This window comes from Ranitomeya variabilis, chromosome 2, assembly GCF_051348905.1.
Source record: "Ranitomeya variabilis isolate aRanVar5 chromosome 2, aRanVar5.hap1, whole genome shotgun sequence".
Lineage (NCBI taxonomy): Eukaryota > Metazoa > Chordata > Amphibia > Anura > Dendrobatidae > Ranitomeya > Ranitomeya variabilis.
This window is the reverse complement of record NC_135233.1, coordinates 1080831881-1080852569: the sequence shown is the minus strand read 5'-3', so window position 1 is coordinate 1080852569 and position 20689 is coordinate 1080831881. Positions and strand designations below refer to the sequence as shown.

The following is a 20689-nucleotide window of genomic DNA, read 5'->3' as shown; positions in this document are numbered from 1 at the left end:
AGTTTGTCCAATGACACCAGCGCTGATTGGCGCAAAACCGCATCACAACCCTGAGGAGGGTGAGTGGTGACACCATGGGAGGTGAGTATAGGCTTTTTTATTTTATCGAGGCTGAACATTTAGTTTAAGACAGGGTTGTCCTAGTAGTGGACAACCCCTTCAATAAGTCAAACAAATACACATTTGAGAACAATAAAAAAATAAATAAAGACTTTTAAAAATGCTCGTTTTAAATGTTTTATTTACATATAATCACAGAGGTACATACACGACATTGGTATCCCCATAAACATAACAACCCATACAATAAATTGTACATGTCACTTAAAAATATATTGTTTCAAGCTACTCTAGATTTAGCCATGAAAAAATATTATAAATTAAAAGCAGTGATAATTTCCCCAAACTGTTGCTAATTTATCACACCAAAAAGCTGCCAGAAGCCTATATTAATTCACAAAAATAATGTTGGTTGGGGAAGAGGAGGGAGGACATAATCGGAAAGCACAATACAGCGGTACATTCATCAAATGATGGACACTAATGGACATATTCACCTCTATAGTTGTCTGTCACACTCTGCCGAGGTGACCGTCAGTTTGATGGGAAAAACAATTCCTCATGTAGCACTTTTATTCACATAAAGATGACACAATCGGTGAAGGAGCTAATGACGCAAATATGAGCAGCACCTGCACTAGCATACATTTTGGTGTCAAAACGTGTAAATATGAGATCCACCTCACAACATGTAATAAGACTCATTCAATATTTAGCTTTAAGTGATATATTTATAAACCGCATAGAATAAATTGAATTACAATGCAAAGAAGCAGTGTTATCACTCACCAGTCTGCAAATGTTGGTTGTAATCCTGCTGTATGGATGCAGAATGGGGTTTTATGCTTGTGGTATAATTATCCCTGGCTTTAACTTATCAGCTACCGCCTATATACAGCTCTGGCAAAAATTAAGAGACCACTGCAAAATGTTCAGTCTGATTTTTCTCTTTATAGGTATATTTTTGAGTAAAAGGTAAATTGTTCTGTTATTCTATAAACTTCTGACAACATGTCTCCGAATTTCCAAGCAATACATTTCGTATTTTTTTTCTGACAAACAAAAATGGTCAAAATTAAAAACAAACAAACAAACAAACCAGTGCTTTCAGACCTCAAATAATGCAAATGAAACAGGTTCATAATCATTTAGAAACAACAATACTAATGTTTTAACTCAGGAAGAGTTCAGAAATCAATATTTTGTGGAATAACCATGATTTTAATCACAGCTTTCATGCGTCTTGGCATGCTTCCCACCAGTCTTTCACACTGCTTCTGGCACAATAATGTAAGCAGTTCTTCTTTGTTTGATGGCTTGTGACTATCCATCATCCTCTTGATTACATTCCAGAGGTTTCCAATGGGGTTCAGGTCTGGAGATTGGGCTGCCCATGACAGGGTTTTGATGTGGTGGCCTCTTAATTTTTGCCAGAGCTGTGTATATATAAAGGGTAAGTAAGAGTCTTCACCATTGCGTATAGCATCAAAAACACAATCTGTCAAAGGGCATATTCAGACGTCTGTACAAATCGGTCCAAGATCAGATGGTAACGCATGGACTGGCCAAGGGTCTCCTGATCTGAACCGTAACAGGTTCACTGAAATATATGAAGCAGTCACTCTCAAGTTGGGAGATCCATGGCCAGTCAATGTATAGCTGTCCAATCTTGGACCAATTTGTATGGACGCCTGAATGCACCAAAAAAATACGAACTGCAATAATCATGCAGCCTGCACATATATCACTTGTGAGCTCCTGCACTTATTAAGGATATTTTTGCACCATCGCTGCAAATAACCACACCATTGTAAATCTGCTATTATAATTGTTACTGTGCTTTCAGGAGTTGTACATCAGCATTATATTTTTTGAGAAACTGTGGCATGTAAAGGGAACTTTTGTAAAAAAACACTATTAACCTGCAGATATGGGGTTAACCTGAAGGTTATTATCGTTCCCAAGCAGCCTGGCACCTGCACTGAAAGCCCAGAATCAGGGCAGAAATGTCCTTTATTCCTTGTGGCAGCCTCAGGTTTTCAGTCACAGCGATGGTGCTGACGTGCTAAGTCGCTTGCTCATAGTAAGCACCAGCTGATATTGTGCACCCACTAGGCACTGAGTAGTGACTGAAGTTGCTCTGGCCCATCCCTAAGACTGGAAACCCGAGGCTGCCTGCCAGGAGGAATACATTTAATTTCCTTCCAGCAGTAGGTCTCTCAGTGTGGTTGACAGATTCCCTTTAATTGCATAGGTATGCTTCTAAGAGAGAACATCTCTGTAAAGATTGCACCAAATATAAGGTGCATGGTGTATGTATGTGCACGTGCATGTGTATGTTTAGTATCTACTAGCGTTGAGCGAAACGGGTCGTTCATTTTCAAAAGTCGCCGACTTTTAGCAATGTCGGCGTCTCATGAAACCGAGCCGATCCCAGCGTTGCATCGGCCATGCGGTACGCGACTTTCGCGCCAAAGTCGCGTTTCAATGACGCGAAAAGCGCCATTTCTCAGCCAATGAAGGTGAACGCAGAGTGTGGGCAGCGTGATGACATAGGTCCTGGTCCCCACCATCTTAGAGAAGGGCATTGCAGTGATTGGCTTGCTGTCTGCGGCGTCACAGGGGCTATAAAGGGGCGTTCCCGCCGACCGCCATCTCACTGCTGCTGCTCTGAGCTTAGGGAGAGGTTGCTGCCGCTTCATTAGAAGCAGGGAGAGCGTTAGGCAGGGTCCATTAACCACCAAACCGCTTGTGCTGTAGCGATTTCCACTGTCCAACACCACCTTCGGTGTGCAGGGACAGTGGAAGCTACATTTTTTTTTTTCTCTCAGCGCTGTAGCTCATTGGGCTGCCCTAGAAGGCTCCGTGATAGCTGTATTGCTGTGTGTACGCCACTGTGGAAACCAACTGCTTTTTTCAAAGCACATATCCTCTTGTTCCTTCCTTTCTGCACAGCTATCTTTTTTGTTTGTCCACACTTTTTATTTAATTTGTGCATCAGTCCACTCCTTATTGCTGCCTGCCATACCTGGCTGAGATTACTGCAGGGAGATAGTAATTGTAGGACAGTTTTTTTTTTGTTTTTTTTTGTGGGAGATTAAGATTGGCATTTCTGCTAGAGTGCCATCCCTGTGTGTGCCATCTCTGACTCAGTGGGCCATAGAAAGCCTATTAATTTTTTTGCTTGATTTGGGTTCTAAAATCTACCTGAAAAAAAAAACACTACATCAATCAGTGGGAGAAAAATATTGGCCTCAGTCAGGGCTTGTGTGCCACTCCTGACTCCTGTGTGTGCCATCTCTCACTCAGTGGGCCATAGAAAGCCTATTTATTTTTTATTATTTGGTTTCTAAAGTCTCCCTGAAAAAGAAAAAAAAAATAAAACAGTGGGAGATTAATATTGACATTTGTGCTTGAGTGACAGTCCTGCGTGTGTGGCATCTCTGTGATTTGGTGCCACAGAAAACAGAGTGTGTAACATTGTGCCTGATTTTCCTTGTGGTCTCACCAACCTGTTAAGGGATATTGAAATCATACTGAAGTTATAGCTCACCGTGTAAGTTGTTAGACAGCAACAAATAAAGTTACTTTGGTTAAGTTTTTAAAACAATGAGGAAGTCTGGTGCAAGATGTCGTCGTGGCCGTGGGCGTTCATTGTCAGCTGGTAATGATGGTAGTGGTAGTGGAGCATCAGGTGGTCGTGGGGATAAAAATATTCCACCTAAGTCTGGAGCTGTGGAGCCAGTTTCGTCGTCTGGCTACACAAGGCCTCGAACGCTCTCTTTTCTGGGAGTAAGAAAACCGCTTTTAAAGCCGGAGCAGCAACAGCAAGTTTTGGCTTACATTGCAGACTCAGCCTCTAGCTCTTTTGCCTCCTCTTCTGAAACTGGTAAATGTAAAAGCAGCGCGTCGCTTGTGGATGTTCATGGTCAGGGACAAGTCGCTTCCTTGTCCTCTTCAGCAAAAACTACAACAAGAGAGAAGGATGCAGCAGGCGACACAACGGGTTACTCCATGGAGCTCTTTACACATACCGTCCCTGGCTTAGAAAGTGAAACACTTAACAGGCCATGCCCATTACAAGTAGATTCTGACATGGAGTGCACTGATGCACAGCCACAGCCAGAGTACTATGCTGCTCCTTTGACTCAGACCACCACATTGCCCTCTCAGGGTACTGATCCACAATCAGACCCTGATGAGACTATGTTGCCCCGCCACGAACGCTATACCACCGACCGACACAGTGACACAGACGAAGTTGCACACGAGCTCGAAGAGGAGGTAATAGATGACCCAGTTGTTGACCCCGATTGGCAGCCATTGGGGGAACAGGGTGCAGGCGGCAGTAGTTCAGAAGCGGAGGTGGAGGAGGGGCCGCAGCAGGCATCAACATCGCAACAGGTTCCATCTGCCGGGCCCGTATCTGGCCCAAAACGCATGTCAAAGCCAAAACCTGTTGGAGGACAGCGTGGCCATCTGGTTAAAGCTCAGTCTGCAATCCCTGAAAAGGGATCCGATGCTAGGAAGAGTGCAGTCTGGCATTTTTTTAAACAACATCCAATTGATCAGCGCAAAGTCATCTGTCAAAAATGTTCAACTAGCTTAAGCAGAGGTCACAATCTGAAAAGTCTCAATACTAGTTGCATGCATAGACACTTAACCACCATGCATTTTCAAGCCTGGACTAACTACCAAATGTCCCTTAAGGTTGTAGCACCCTCGGCCAATGAAGCTAGTCAGCAACGCAACATCCCTTCCGTCACTGAAAGGCCACCATTTTCCACACCACCGGCAGTATCTGTGCAGGTTTCTTTGCCAGCCAAAAGCAGTCAGGGTCAGGGAATCACCAGTTTTGTAGAAGGAAATATTGTATCTAGGGCACCGGCGGAAACAATACCATCTCCAACCGTCTCTCAGTCTGCCATGTCCACCGGCACACCCGAAAGTTCCACGATCTCCAGCTCTCCAGTCCAGCTCACACTACATGAGACTCTGGTTAGAAAAAGGAAGTACTTATCCTCGCATCCGCGTACACAGGGTTTTAACGCCCACATAGCTAGACTAATCTCGTTAGATATGATGCCCTACCGGTTAGTTGAAAGCGAAGCTTTCAAAGCCCTGATGGAGTACGCTGAACCACGATACGAGCTACCCAGTCGACACTTTTTTTCCAGAAAAGCCATCCCAGCCCTGCACCAGCATGTTAAACAGCGCTTCGTCCATGCACTCAGGCAATCTGTGAGTACAAAGGTGCACCTGACTACAGATGCATGGACCAGTAGGCATGGCCAGGGACGTGATGTGTCCATCACGGCACACTGGGTGAATGTGGTGGATGCAGGGTCCACAGGGGACATCAATTTCGGGACAGTTGTGCCTAGCCCACGGTCTAGGAAACAGTTGGCTGTAGGCGTTCGCACCCCCTCCTCCTCGTCCTCCTGCAGAAGCTACAGCTCTTCCACAGACCGCAGTCGGCCAACTACTCCATCGGCAGATGACACTGTTGCACACCAGTGGTCCCATTATGGGCCAGCTACTGGCAAGCGTCAGCAGGCTGTATTGGCTATGAAGTGTTTGGGCGACAACAGACACACCGCGGAAGTTCTGTCCGAGTTCTTGCAACAAGAAACGCAGTCGTGGCTGGGCACAGTAGATCTTGAGGCAGGCAAGGTAGTGAGTGATAACGGAAGGAATTTCATGGCTGCCATCTCCCTTTCCCAACTGAAACACATTCCTTGCCTGGCTCACACCTTAAACCTGGTGGTGCAGTGCTTATTGAAAACTTATCCTGGGTTCTCCGACCTGCTCCTCAAAGTGCGTGGACTTTGCTCACATATCCGACGTTCGCCTGTACACTCCAGCCGTATGCAGACCTATCAGCGGTCTTTGAACCTTCCCCAGCATCGCCTAATCATAGACGTTGCAACAAGGTGGAACTCAACACTGCACATGCTTCAGAGACTGTGCCAACAGAGGCGGGCTGTTATGTTTTTGTGGGAGGATACACATACACGGGCAGGCAGTAGGATGGCAGACATGGAGTTGTCTGGTGTGCAGTGGTCGAAGATACAAGACACGTGTCAAGTCCTTCAGTGTTTTGAGGAATGCACACGGCTGGTTAGTGCAGACAACGCCATAATAAGCATGAGCATCCCCCTAATGTGTCTGCTGATGCAAAGTTTGATGCACATAAAGGATCAGGCATCTGCACCAGAGGAAGAGGAAAGCCTTGATAACAGTCAGCCATTGTCTGGTCAGGGCAGTGTACAGGATGAGTTAGCGGGCGAAGAGGAGGTGGAGGACGAGGAGGATGATGGGGATGAGTATATTTTTAATGAGGAAGCTTTCCCGGGGGCACTGGAAATTGGTTGCGTGGCAAGGCCGGGTTCTGGTTTTTTGAGGGACACAAGGGACATAGATTTGCCTGAAACTGCCCCTCAACCAATCACAACCGAAGATTTGACAACTGGAACTTTGGCCCACATGGCGGATTATGCCTTACGTATCCTAAAAAGGGACACACGCATTACGAAAATGATGAATGATGACGATTACTGGTTGGCCTGCCTCCTCGATCCACGCTATAAAGGCAAATTGCAAAATATTATGCCACATGAGAACTTGGAACTAATATTAGCAACCAAACAATCAACTCTTGTTGACCGTTTGCTTCAGGCATTCCCAGCACACAGCGCACATGATCGTTCTCACACGAGCTCCAGGGGGCAGCAGACTAGGAGTGTTAGAGGTGCACACATCAGAAGTGGCGTTGGACAGAGGGGTTTTCTGACCAGGTTGTGGAGTGATTTTGCTATGACCGCAGACAGGACAGGTACTGCAGCATCAATTGAAAGTGACAGGCGACAACATTTGTCCAGTATGGTTACTAACTATTTTTCATCCATTATCGATGTTCTCCCTCAACCGTCATTCCCATTTGATTACTGGGCCTCCAAATTAGACACCTGGCCAGAATTGGCAGAATATGCATTGCAGGAGCTTGCTTGCCCGGCAGCAAGTGTCCTATCAGAAAGAGTATTCAGTGCTGCAGGTTCAATATTAACCGAAAAAAGGACTCGTCTGGCTACCCAAAATGTTGACGATCTAACATTCATTAAAATGAACCACAACTGGATTTCGAATTCTTTTGCCCCACCTTGCCCGGCCGACACATAGCTTTCCTATGAAAAGCTCTTGCCTGTGGACTACTGTGAATTACTTTTCTAATGTCTAATTTTCTGCAGCTGATTGTCCAGCATACGACATGTTTATGCAGCACCCCAGAGTCCTGGTTGTTGCAGTACTGTGGCTCCGCCACTATGGGGAGCTATGGTACATCTGATTGCACTAAGGAGTTTCTCTGACCAGGTACACTCACACCACACTTCATACAACGGCCACCAGGGGGGTGGTCCTATCTAGTAGGCCACTCCTCACAACTCTGGTAAAACTGGGGGTTGGACAGGAAGACAGGGAGAAGTAGCTGGGAAGAGCTAGTGAGAGGACCTGTCAGGGATGGGATCCTGGCAGACTCCTCAGAGCAGAACTAACCAGTGCACAACGGGAATACAGTAAAGAAGTATTGGGACCAGAAGGAGTCGTGCTGTTAGACCGAGGCAACATCCTTCTGAGGCGCAAACAGTCGGTGGCCGGAACGCCGAGCAAGTAAGAGACTTTAAGTACACTGCAAACCACGGCCGGACAGCTAATTACAGGTTGGCTGTCTCACTTAACACCTAAGCAGACAACGGAGGCAGCTGTGGGAGAGGGGCGACTCTAGGGTCCCGGAAGAACTCCAGGCCTACCCCGTCATACGGGTGCGTTTTACCATATCACCTGGAGGACGAAGAGAACGAACAATAGAGACAGACAGAAACAGTTGTGAGGACTATCCCGGGAGCTCAGCAGGGAAGAACTACAACACCCAGCGCTAGCAGGTAGACACTGATTCCCACCTGTAAAGAGAACTCCTGATGTGCCTTTGGACCGGCCGGTCTCTGACAACCCAGTTAACAGCGCTCTGGACTGAGGTCTCCAAAAACCTTCAGTAAAGAGGTAAAGAGACTGCAACCTGGTGTCCTTGTTATTTACCGCGACCTGCACCTCACAACTGCACCGTTACAACACCACTTATTGCACCGGACGTCCCCCACTGACAGACAGGGCCACGGACCGGGTCTAGCCACCGTGACAACCCCAGGACTGAGACCCAGAGGCCCGGCTCCGGGTACCCCTCGGCCCTGCGGCGGTGTGGGGGCGCTCTATTTACACCTCCCTAAATGGCCAAACTCCCCACACGGGGCCGTGGTATCGCGACTTGGCGCAAGCACCCGTGCTTTTGGTCGACGGCATTGCTACTGGGTCCCTCATAGTACAATAAAGTGTCTCTGGCGGTGGTGGTGCGCACCCAACGTCAGACACACTGTTGTAACATGAGGGGCCCTGGGCCTGTACCGCCGGCCACAAGAGAGTTCACCCACCCCCAGGTCAAACATTGCTCTACCACTTCCACAGTTATCTCTCACACTTCCACCAATGTTTAGTCTATGCGCTGACATCCTTCCATACCTGCCACTTACAATACCATTGTGTTGACATGTATGATGGTACTTAACATAGTCAGGGGCAGTGTCCTCTATTTACCACAGTAAATACTTTGCGCTAAATTAGTAGGTCTGAAACAACGCAGAGGATCCCACCCCTGAACCTAATGATTGCACCCTTTAGTGTTTTTGTTTTGTTTTATTGCGAGACATTCACATTTAATTGTTGTTTTTGACTACTAACTGGCAGACACTCATTACAATCGGCCTCCGTTGACCAGACCACTGCTGCCCGTGTACCCCTGGAACCAATTATAAAGTGCCTACAGCCAGCCCATTTTATTGCGTTAGGCCTTCGAAGCCTGTCTGCGGTCCCTCCTTCCACTAGGCCTCCACTGACCAGACCACTGCTGCCCGTGTACCCTTGGAAACAATTATAAAGTGCCTACAGCCAGCCCATTTTATTGTGTTAGGCCTTCGAAGCCTGTCTGCGGTCCCTCCTTCCACTAGGCCTCCACTGACCAGTCCACTGCTGCCCGTGTACCCCTGGAACCTACTTTACAGTGCCTACAGCCAGCCCATTTTATTATGTTAGGCCTTCGAAGCCTGTCTGGGGTCCCTCCTTCCACTAGGCCTCCACTGACCAGACCACTGCTGCCCGTGTACCCTTGGAAACAATTATAAAGTGCCTACAGCCAGCCCATTTTATTGTGTTAGGCCTTTGAAGCCTGTCTGCGGTCCCTCCTTCCACTAGGCCTCCACTGACCAGACCACTGCTGCCCGTGTACCCCTGGAACCTATTTTACAGTGCCTACAGCCAGCCCATTTTATTATGTTAGGCCTTTGAAGCCTGTCTGCGGTCCCTCCTTCCACTAGGCCTCCACTGACAAGACCACTGCTGCCCGTGTACCCCTGGAAACAATTATAAAGTGCCTACAGCCAGCCCATTTTATTGTGTTAGGCCTTCGAAGCCTGTCTACGGTCCCTCCTTCCACTAGGCCTCCACTGACCAGACCACTGCTGCCCGTGTACCCCTGGAACCTATTTTACAGTGCCTACAGCCAGCCCATTTTATTATGTTAGGCCTTCGAAGCCTGTCTGCGGTCCCTCCTTCCACTAGGCCTCCGCTGACCAGACCACTGCTGCCCGTGTACCCTTGGAAACAATTATAAAGTGCCTACAGCCAGCCCATTTTATTGTGTTAGGCCTTCGAAGCCTGTCTGCGGTCCCTCCTTCCACTAGGCCCCCACTGACAAGACCACTGCTGCCCGTGTACCCCTGGAAACAATTATAAAGTGCCTACAGCCAGCCCATTTTATTGCGTTAGGCCTTCGAAGCCTGTCTGCGGTCCCTCCTTCCACTAGGCCTCCACTGACCAGACCACTGCTGCCCGTGTACCCCTGGAACCTATTTTACAGTGCCTACAGCCAGCCCATTTTATTATGTTAGGCCTTTGAAGCCTGTCTGCGGTCCCTCCTTCCACTAGGCCTCCACTGACCAGACCACTGCTGCCCGTGTACCCCTGGAAACAATTATAAAGTGCCTACAGCCAGCCCATTTTATTATGTTAGGCCTTCGAAGCCTGTCTGCGGTCCCTCCTTCCACTAGGCCTTCACTGACCAGACCACTGCTGCCCGTGTACCCCTGGAACCTAATTTACAGTGCATAGAGCCTATTTTTTTATTTTTTTTAATATTAATAAAGCCATGATGGACTACGCTGTACCACGCTATGAGCTACCCAGTTGACAATTCTTTTGCGAGAAAAGCCATCCCACCCCTCCACCATCATGTTAAAGACCGCATTGTCCTTGCATTCTGTCAATCTGTGAGTCCAAAGGTACACCTGACAACAGACACATGGACCTGTAGACATGGCCACGGAAGGTTACGTGTCCTTTGTGGCGCAATGGGTTAATGTATTGGATGCATGGTCCACACAGGGGACAGCCTTCTAAGTCTGTCTGCAGTCCCTAATTCAAGTTGTCCTCAACTGAATACAGCTGAGCTTCTACCTTCTGGCTCTGATTAACTGCTGTTTTTTTTTAAATTGGTGGTTCCGGCCTACTAACGGTGTCTGCCCCTCCCTGGTGTTGCCCTCAACTGAATAAAGCTGAGCTTCTACCTTCTGGCTCTGATTAACTGCTGTTTTTTAAAAAATTGGTGGTTCCGGCCTACTAACGGTGTCTGCCCCTCCCTGGTGTTGCCCTCAACTGAATAAAGCTGAGCTTCTACCTTCTGGCTCTGATTAACTGCTGTTTTTTAAAAAATTGGTGGTTCCGGCCTACTAACGGTGTCTGCCCCTCCCTGGTGTTGTCCTCAACTGAATAAAGCTGAGCTTCTACCTTCTGGCTCTGATTAACTGCTGTTTTTTTTAAAATTGGTGGTTCCGGCCTACTAACGGTGTCTGCCCTTGCCTGGTGTTGTCCTCAACTGAATAAAGCTGAGCTTCTACCTTCTGGCCCTGATTAACTGCTGTTTTTTTAAAAATTGGTGGTTCCGGCCTACTAACGGTGTCTGCCCCTGCCTGGTGTTGTCCTCAACTGAATAAAGCTGAGCTTCTACCTTCTGGCTCTGATTAACTGCTGTTTTTTAAAAAATTGGTGGTTCCGGCCTACTAACGGTGTCTGCCCCTCCCTGGTGTTACCCTCAACTGAATAAAGCTGAGCTTCTACCTTCTGGCTCTGATTAACTGCTGTTTTTTTTAAAATTGGTGGTTCCGGCCTACTAACGGTGTCTGCCCCTGCCTGGTGTTGTCCTCAACTGAATAAAGCTGAGCTTCTACGTTCTGGCCCTGATTAACTGCTGTTTTTTTTAAAATTGGTGGTTCCGGCCTACTAACGGTGTCTGCCCCTGCCTGGTGTTGTCCTCAACTGAATAAAGCTGAGCTTCTACCTTCTGGCTCTGATTAACTGCTGTTTTTTAAAAAATTGGTGGTTCCGGCCTACTAACGGTGTCTGCCCCTGCCTGGTGTTGTCCTCAACTGAATAAAGCTGAGCTTCTACCTTCTGGCTCTGATTAACTGCTGTTTTTTTTAAAAATTGGTGGTTCCGGCCTACTAACGGTGTCTGCCCCTCCCTGGTGTTGCCCTCAACTGAATAAAGCTGAGCTTCTACCTTCTGGCTCTGATTAACTGCTGTTTTTTTAAAAAAAATTGGTGGTTCCGGCCTACTAACGGTGTCTGCCCCTGCCTGGTGTTGTCCTCAACTGAATAAAGCTGAGCTTCTACCTTCTGGCTTTCGGCCTATACTATCAGATATTAAACTGCATTTGGCCTACTAGTGTGGTTGGGCCCTTGAAACAGTGTCTGCTGCTCTTGGGTTTGCTACTCCACTGAACAAAGCAATGCCGCCTGTTTAGTCCTGTTACCAATTTTGAACTGCATTTAGCCTACTTTATTCTTTGGCCCTATATCTGTTTCCTCTTCATCCTGCCCATTGCCCAGCCACTGCTAGATGAGTCTGCTGGTACATTGACCTAGACCACTACATTCCCCTTGCACTCTACACAGCCAGAATCTGACCCTGCTGAAAGTCAGGTTCCCCTTCCCGCATGTTATACCACCTTACACAGGGACAAAGAGGAAGGTGCAGATGAAAGTGCAGGTTCCTTCATCAGGTGGGGGGGGGGCATACTCGTTGGCGACGTCACTGGCACAGGGCCCCTCAGAGTACGCAAAAGTGTCGCTGCTGGTGGGAGGCGCCCCCGCCATGCAAACACACCGCCGTACTTTGAGGGGCCCTGTGCCTGTGCCAATGTGAACGAGTGGGCCCCCCCTGCTTGCTCAGGATCACAGCACTTGCAACGTTGAAATACTTACCTCTCCCTGCTCCACCGCCGTGACGTAGTCCGCGTTTCCTGGGCCCACGAAAAACTTGAGCCAGCCCTACTCCCCCCACAACTTTTGCCAAATGACCCCCAATTTCCAATGCCCAACTATTATTATAAAGTTAATTAAGATTGACAAGCTTCAGAAACAAGAATGGATGTTTTTGGCATTAAAATGGGCACTGTAGGTGTTTTCCTGGCCTCCACTCACTGCCGACTATGCTTCCCCATTGACTTGCATTGGGTTTCGTGTTTCGGTCGATCCCCGACTTTCAGCGATAATCGGCCGACTGCACTCGACTCAACTCTGGACAAAGTCAGGTTTCACAAAACCCGACTCGATCTTAAAAAAATGAAAGTCGCTCAACCCTAGTATCTACCATTCCACACCTGTGAACCATACAAACCCTATGCACTGGTCTCTGGTATTTGTAAAAGCCCAAAATGTGAACAAAGCCTTACACTGACATTGCAGAATTCACTGTTAGGCCACATTCATGCTTAAACACATCTGAAATACCAGTAGGAGTGTCACCAGTGTATTGGATCAGACTACCGTCAGTGTTTGGTCAGTGTGTCCTCAGTGTTTTTCATACATTGATAAAAAATGACAAAGCTTCTCTTATCCTTTGCAATGTAAGGCCGGTTTCACACATCCGTTTATTTCCAGTGCCAAAAAACGGTACTGGAGATATCCGTGTCCGTGTGTTCATGTGTTGCGTATGTAATACTTGCAGCACACGTGTGGCAACCATGTGCCGCCAGTGTGCAGCATCAGTACCACACGGACGGTCGCCAGCGAAGAGGCTGGCAACTTTGATGATGTCACCGCTGGTCAATGATGCTGCGCCAGCAGCAGTTCATTTACCAGTGGTCTTCCGCTGGGACGTTCACGTCTTGGCACCGTCCAGGTTGAAAACTATTTAGCCCCCAGACATGGGTTACAGCGTGGGAGAGAACATCGGACATGCATGGTATATTGTTGCTTTTTTGTTTTATTTTTATTACAGCAGGAGATCGAAGGCTCGGTGGAATTTGGCAAGCCAGAAAGTATGGTTTAATTGAGAATATTAAAGGAGTCTGTGTCATTTTTTCAATTAAAGGATTTTATTCTTGGTGTGTGTGTTTGTTTACAATGTGACTATGGGGTTAGTAATGGGGGTGTCTTATTGATGCCTCTCCATTACTAACCTCAGGGCTTGATGTCACCTGACATTACAGAGGTGACATCAACCCCACAAATATGAACCACACTTGTCACCACTACAGGGCAAGGGGGAAGAGCCAGGCAAAGCGCCAGAATTGGCACATCTAATAGATGCCCCTTTTCTGGGCAGCTACGGGCAGCTGTTTTTAAGGCTGGGGGTGCCAATATTTATGGCCCCTTACCAGCCTGAGAATAGTAGCCCCCAGCTGTGAGGATTAGCAAAGCTGGTTGTTAAAAATGGGGGGACCCCACACCGTTTTTGTTAAATTATTTTTTAAATAGTTAAAAAAAACGGCTTGGAGACCCCTCTATTCTTGATAACCAACCTGGCAGAACCTGACAGCTGAGGGTTGCAGCCCCCAGCTGTTTGTTTTGCCTGGTTAGTTCAAGAAAATAAGGGGGAACCCATGTCGGGTTTTTCATTCATTTAGTTACTTAGATCGCAGGTGGCGGCTGTGGAACACCCCGATTATCCGCTCCTGCTGTCACTTTTATTAGCGGCAGCAGGTGTCGGATGATGGGGTAAGTATCCCAAAAGCCCCCACCTGCAGTCATAGTTCGGACATCATTCTCCTCCGCACACACTGATCTGTGGCAGAGCAGGGGATAATGATGAGAGCCAGCTTCAGCACCAGCCACAGGGGAACAGCACTTACTGTAATGCTTCTTACCCGGAGTCCGTCCGTGTGGTACTGGTGCGGCACATGGGTGGCAGACGGTTGCAGTGGGCACAGGCATAAGCCACAGCAGCCGACTCCTGCCTCTTGTGACCCGCTGCTCCGTAGATGCCATTCCTTCTCCGTATTGTGGGACCCTCACTCAAGCATAAGAAGAGGGGGCTTTTTCAGCATAAAAAATGTGCTGAAAAACTTGGTTTATACAAGAGTATATACAGTAGTTGAGTGTTCTCAATGTTTTGTTTGTGCCAATCCATATCCAATGAATCACTTAATTCTATTTTTTTTTTAGAAAAAGTCCAAGAAGAAATTTCAAAAGTAATTGGAGCAGCTGAACCCAATTGTAGCCATCGTCTACAAATGCCCTTCACCAATGCAGTCATACACGAGACCCAGAGATTCATAGACATTGTACCAATCAGTGTGCCGCGTGAAACAACAAGAGATGTCAACTTTAGAGGCTACCATCTTCCAAAAGTAAGTTTTCCCATTTCTTTGGGTCTAAAATCCAAAATATTGTGGTCACTCTGCTGCAATGCAGGTAGGCTCCAATATATGGCAGTAGAATGGAAGCAGGAGTGCACCTAAATAATAATCTTTATTTTTATATAGCGCTAACATATTCCGCAGCGCTTTACAGTTTGCACACATTATCATCGCTGTCCCCGTTGGGGCTCACAATCTAAATTCCCTATCAGTATGTCTTTGGAATGTGGAAGGAAACCGGAGTACCGGGAGGAAACCCACGCAAACACGGAGAGAACATACAAACTCTTTGCAGATGTTGCCCAGGGTGGGATTAGAACTCAGGACTCCAGCGCTGCAATGCTAACCACTGCGCCATAGTGCTGCCCGCTAAATAGAGCTGGCAGGAAGAGCAGCAGTGAGGCTACCACAAGAGGCAGCAGAATAGTCAAACATGCCGGGGCAGATCCTAGAGTGTAACGCAGTACCAAAGGAATAAGCAAACTCACAGTCAGAGACAAGCCAGCGGATCAGTAATGGTCAGGAGCAGATAAGCCAGAAGACAAAAGACAGAAGAAGGTCAGGATACAAGCCAAGTCGAAACCAGAAAGTCAGTACACTAAAGGGAAACACTGAATAAAGTTGGGAATAGGGGAAAACAGAGACTCTGGTTCAAACAGTAAACGCAGCAGGGCAAATCAGAGCAATCGGAGTCAGCTACAGCAGCCCTAGGCAAAAACTATAATTGACATCGTCTGCAGGAAGCAGCGGTGATAAATAGCCAACCTTATACCAGACTGATGATGGAGAAGGTTAACAATTGACATGACCAGACAAGGAAAAAGTGAAAACAGGACTCAAAACCTGGTCTGGATAATGACAATTATTTATTTAAAACATTTTGAAAGTCACACACATTTGCATCTCATTAAAGAAAATCTGTCACCTACTTTTTCGTATACAAGCTTCGGCCACCGCCATCAGGGGCTTGTCTACAGCATTCTGTAATGCTGTAAATAAGTTCCCGATGTTACCTGAAAGAGGAGAAAAAGAGGTTAGATTATACTCACCCAGGGGCGGTCCGGTCTGATGAGCGTCACAGGTCTGGGCCTAGCTGACGTCCTCTTCCTTACTTCTGTCACAACTCCTGTGCAGGCATACTTTATTTGCTGTGTTGAGGGCAGAGCAAAGTTTTGCAGTGTAGAGGCGCTGGGCTTCTCTGACCCTTCCCGACACCTACGCACTTCAGTACTTTGATCTGCCCTCAACAGGGCAGATAAAGTATGCCTACACAGGAGCTGCAACAGAAGCAAGGAAGAGGATGTCAACGCATGAAGATGGGAGGCGCCAGACCCGGACCGCAACGCCCATCGGACAGGAGCGCACCGGACCTCATCCCCAGGTGAGTATAATCTAACTTGTTTTTCTTATCTTTCAGGTTACATCGGGGGCTTATCTACAGCATTACAGAATGCTGTAGATAAGCCCCTGATGGTGGTGGCCAAAGCTTATATACCAAAAAGTAGGTGACAGATTCCCTTTAAGGTTCATATATACAGGTGCTTCTCGCAAAATTAGAATGTCATCAAAAAGTTAATTTATTTCAGTTCTTCAATACAAAAAGTGAAGCTCAAGTATAATATAGAGTCACTACAAACAGAGTGATCTATTTCAAGTGTTTATTTCTAGTGATGAGCGAATATACTCGTTACTCGAGATTTCTCGAGCATGATCGGGGGTCCTAAGAGTATATTTTAGTGCTCGGAGATTTAGTTTTCTTGCCGCAGCAGAATGATTTACATCTGTTAGCCAGCATAAGTACATGTGGGGATTCCCTAGCAACCAGGCAACCCCCACATGTACTTATGCTGGCTAACAGATGTAAATCATTCAGCTGCGGCAAGGAAAATTAAATCTCCGAGCACTAAAAAATACTTGGAGGACCCCCGAGCATGCTCGAGAAATCTCGAGTAACAAGTATATTCGCTCATCACTATTTATTTCTGTTAATGCTGATGATTATGGCTTACAGCCAATGAAAACCCAAGAGTCATTATCTCAGCAAATTAGAATAATTAACAAAAAAACACCTGCAAAGGCTAAGCGTTTAAAGCCTTTAGTCTGTTTCAGTAGCTCCACAATCGTGATGAAGACTGCTGACCTGTCAGATGTCCAGAAGGCAGTCATTGATACACTCCAAAAGGAGGGTAAGCCACAAAAGGTCATTGCTAAAGAAGCTGGGTGGTCACAGAATGCTGTATCCAAGCATGTTAAGGGAGAGTTGAGTGGAAGGAAAAAGTGTGAGAGAAAAAGGTGCACAAGCAACTGGGATAACCACAGCTTTGAAAGGATTATTAAGAAAAGTATATATAAAACAATAATAAACGCCGCACTCTTCTATATGCAGATCATGTCATGATGAAATAAATCAAGTTGATTCTGTGACACTGACGGGAGTTAAAGAGAGAAAAAACTTACTGAAGGTGTGGCACAAATCCTGATTGGATTCCAAGTGCTTGTTAGAGGAAGTGATGCTCCTGAAGTTTAGTGGGATGCGTTGTCCACTAATGGGGGAGAATGGTATAAATAAAGTTTAGTGGGGCTTAACAGCGACACTATCGATAAAATGTAGTAGTACTTACTTATCCAATTGGACTTACTGTGATCACAATAGATGGTATTTTTTGACGAATATTGAAAAATGTAATACTGTATGTATGTAAATGTAGTACTTTCTGTGTACACTACACCAATGGGGATCCTGAAGGTGGAAGAAGTGTTTTTCTGTTGGATTAAGCTATTATAAACAAGATAATGAGCAGTTTAGATTGTCTATCAGAATGAACCCCATAATTAATGTACTTACTGCTTATTTTGCTGCCGGCGTGGCATGTATATTACTGTGTACTTCTATAGATGCGAGTGTGCTCAGCTTTAGGCTGTAACGGTGAATTTCAGAAGGGGAGATATTATGATATAACAGTGAGTAAGTAGATAATATTGTAAATAATAATATGCTTAGTAGTACTCACTGACTTGTCGCTGGTATTGGAGAGCTGTATGGTGTACCTCAAATCCCAGGAATTATCTACTGTGTAATAAATGAAGATTGCAGGACCGTAAGAATATAGCATGCGGCCGCTTAGCTGGGAGCCGGCAAGGTACACCATACAGCTCTCCAATACCAGCGAACAAGTCAGTGAGTACTGCTAAGTGTATTATTATTTACAATATTATCTACTTACTCACTGTTATATCATAATATCTCCCCTTCTGAAATTCACTGTTATAGCCTAAAGCTGAGCACACTCGCATCTATAGAAGTACACAGTAATATACATGCCACGCCGGCAACAAAAGCAGCAGTAAGTACATTAATTGAAGGGTTCACTCTGATAGACAGTTTAAACTGATCACTATCTTGTTTATAACAGGTGAATCCTACAGAAAAGCACTTCTTCCACCTTCAGGATCCCCATTGGTGTAGTGTACACAGAAAGTATCTACGTATTACATGTTTCAGTATTCGGCAAAAAAGATCACCATCCTATCACACCATCTATTGTGATCACAGTAAGTCCAATTGGATAAGTACTACTACATTTTGTTGATAGTGTAGCTGTTAAGGCCCACTAAACTTTATTTATACCATTCTCCCCCATTAGTGGACAACGCATCCCACTAAACTTCAGGAGCATCACTTCCTCTAACAAGCACTTGGAATCCAATCTGGATTTGTGCCACACCTTCAGGAAATTTTTCTCTCTTTAACTCCCGACAGTGTCACAGAATCAAGTTGATTTATTTCTTCACGACATGATCTGCATATAGAAGAGCGCGGCGTTTATTATTGTTTTATGTATATTCATTACCGCAGCAGGAGTGTACAGAACCTGCTTTAACCACCAGCAGCACTCTATAGCAATTCCGAGCCTCGTGTTTTTCATCTGCACGTGGAGCACAGGTGTTTATCTATGTCTTTTTAATTATTAAGAAAAGGCTATTCAAAATTTTTTGGGAGATCCACAAGGAGTGGACTGCTGTTGGAGTCATTGCTTCACGAGCCTCCACACACAGATGTTTCCAGGACATGGGCTACAAGTGTCACATTCCTTGTGTCAAGCCACTCATGAAGAATAGACAGTGCCAGAAGTGTCTTTTCTGAGCCAAGGAGAAAAAGAACTGGACTGTTGATCAGTGGTCAAAGGTGTTGTTTTCAGATGAAAGTAAAGTTTGCATTTCATTTGGAAATCAAGGTCCCAGAGTCTGGAGGAAGAGTGGAGAGGCCACAATCCAAGCTGCTTGAGGTCAAGTGTGAAGTTTCCACAATCAATGATAGTTTCAGGAGCCTTATCATCTGCGGGTGTAGTTGCACTGTGTTTTATCAAGACCAAAGTCAGCGCAGCCTCCTAACAGGAAATTTTAGAGAGCTTTATGCTTCCCTCTGCCGACAAGCTTTTTGGAGATGGAAATTTTATTCTCCAGCAGGACTTAAGGTACCGTTACACTAAACGACTTACCAACGATCACGACCAGTGATACGACCTGGCCGTGATCATTGGTAAGTCGTTGTGTGGTCGCTGGGGAGCTGTCACACAGACAGCTCTCTCCAGCGACCAACGATCAGGGGAACGACTTCGGCATCGTTGAAACTGTCTTCAACGATGCCGAAGTCCCCCTACAGCACCCCGGTAACCAGGGTAAACATCGGGTTACTAAGCGCAGGGCCGCGCTTAGTAACCCGATATTTACCATGGTTACCATTGTAAAAGTAAAAAAAAAAAAACACTACATACTCACATTCTGATGGCGCGCTGCTGCCGAGAGCTTCCCTGCACTGAATGTGTCAGTGCCGGCCGTAAAGCAGAGCACAGTGGTGATGTTTGCTCTGCTTTACGGCCGGCGCTGACACATTCAGTGCAGGGAAGCTCTCGGCAGTAGCGCACCATCAGAATGTGAGTATGTAGTGTTTTTTTTTTACTTTTACAATGGTAACCAGGGTAAATATCGGGTTACTAAGCGCGGCCCTGCGCTTAGTAACCCGATATTTACCCTGGTTACAAGTGAGTACATCGCTGGATCGGCATCACACACGCCGATCCAGCGATGACAGCGGGTCATCAGCGACGAAATAAAGTTCTGGACTTCTATCTCCGACCAGCGATATCACAGCGGGATCCAGATTGCTGCTGCGTGTCAAACACAACGAGATCGCTATCCAGGATGCTGCAACGTCACGGATCATTGTCGTTCTCGTTGTAAAGTTGCTGAGTGTGAAGGTACCTTTAGCACGTGTCCACACTGCCAAAAGTATCAATGCCTGTTTTAAAAAAAAAATTATCACTGTGCTTGATTGGCCAGCAAACTCGCCTGACCTTAACCTCATAGAGAATCTATGGGGTATTGTCAAGAGGAATTTGAGACAAAAAAACCAACAATGTAGACGAGCTTAAGGCTGTTATCAAAGCAACCTGGACTTCCATAACACCTCAGCAGTGCCATATTATTATTATTGTTTATTTATATAGCACCATTGATTCCATGGTGCTGTACATGAGAAGGGGTTGCATACAAATTACAGATATGACTTACAGTAAGCAAACTAACAATTACAGACTGATACAGAGGGGTGACGACCCTGCCCTTGCGGGCTTACATTCTCTAGGATGGTGGGGATGGATACAATAGGTTGAGGGTTGTAAGAGCTCCGGTGTTGGTGAGGCAGTAGCTTCAGTAGTGGTGAGGAGGCAGCGGGATCAGTGCAGGCAGTAGTCTTTCCTGAAGAGGTGGGTTTTCAGGTTCCGTCTGAAGGATCCGAATGTGGCTGATAGTCGAATGTGTTGAGGCAAAGAATTTCAGAGGATGGGGATATTCTGAAGAAGTCTTGGAGGCGGATGGGTGAGGAGC

At 46.4% G+C, this 20689-nt stretch overlaps 1 protein-coding gene across 3 annotated transcripts in view; it reads left to right on the top strand.

The window, feature by feature from the left end:
- Window positions 1–20689, top strand: part of LOC143808730 (cytochrome P450 2K4-like) — a 162426-nt gene that overhangs the window by 137311 nt on the left and 4426 nt on the right. For all 3 annotated transcript variants that reach the window (XM_077291674.1, XM_077291672.1, XM_077291673.1), the window contains one exon: window positions 14610–14794. In XM_077291674.1, coding sequence (XP_077147789.1) covers window positions 14610–14794 — 185 coding nt within the window. The remainder of the gene's footprint in view (window positions 1–14609; window positions 14795–20689) is intronic.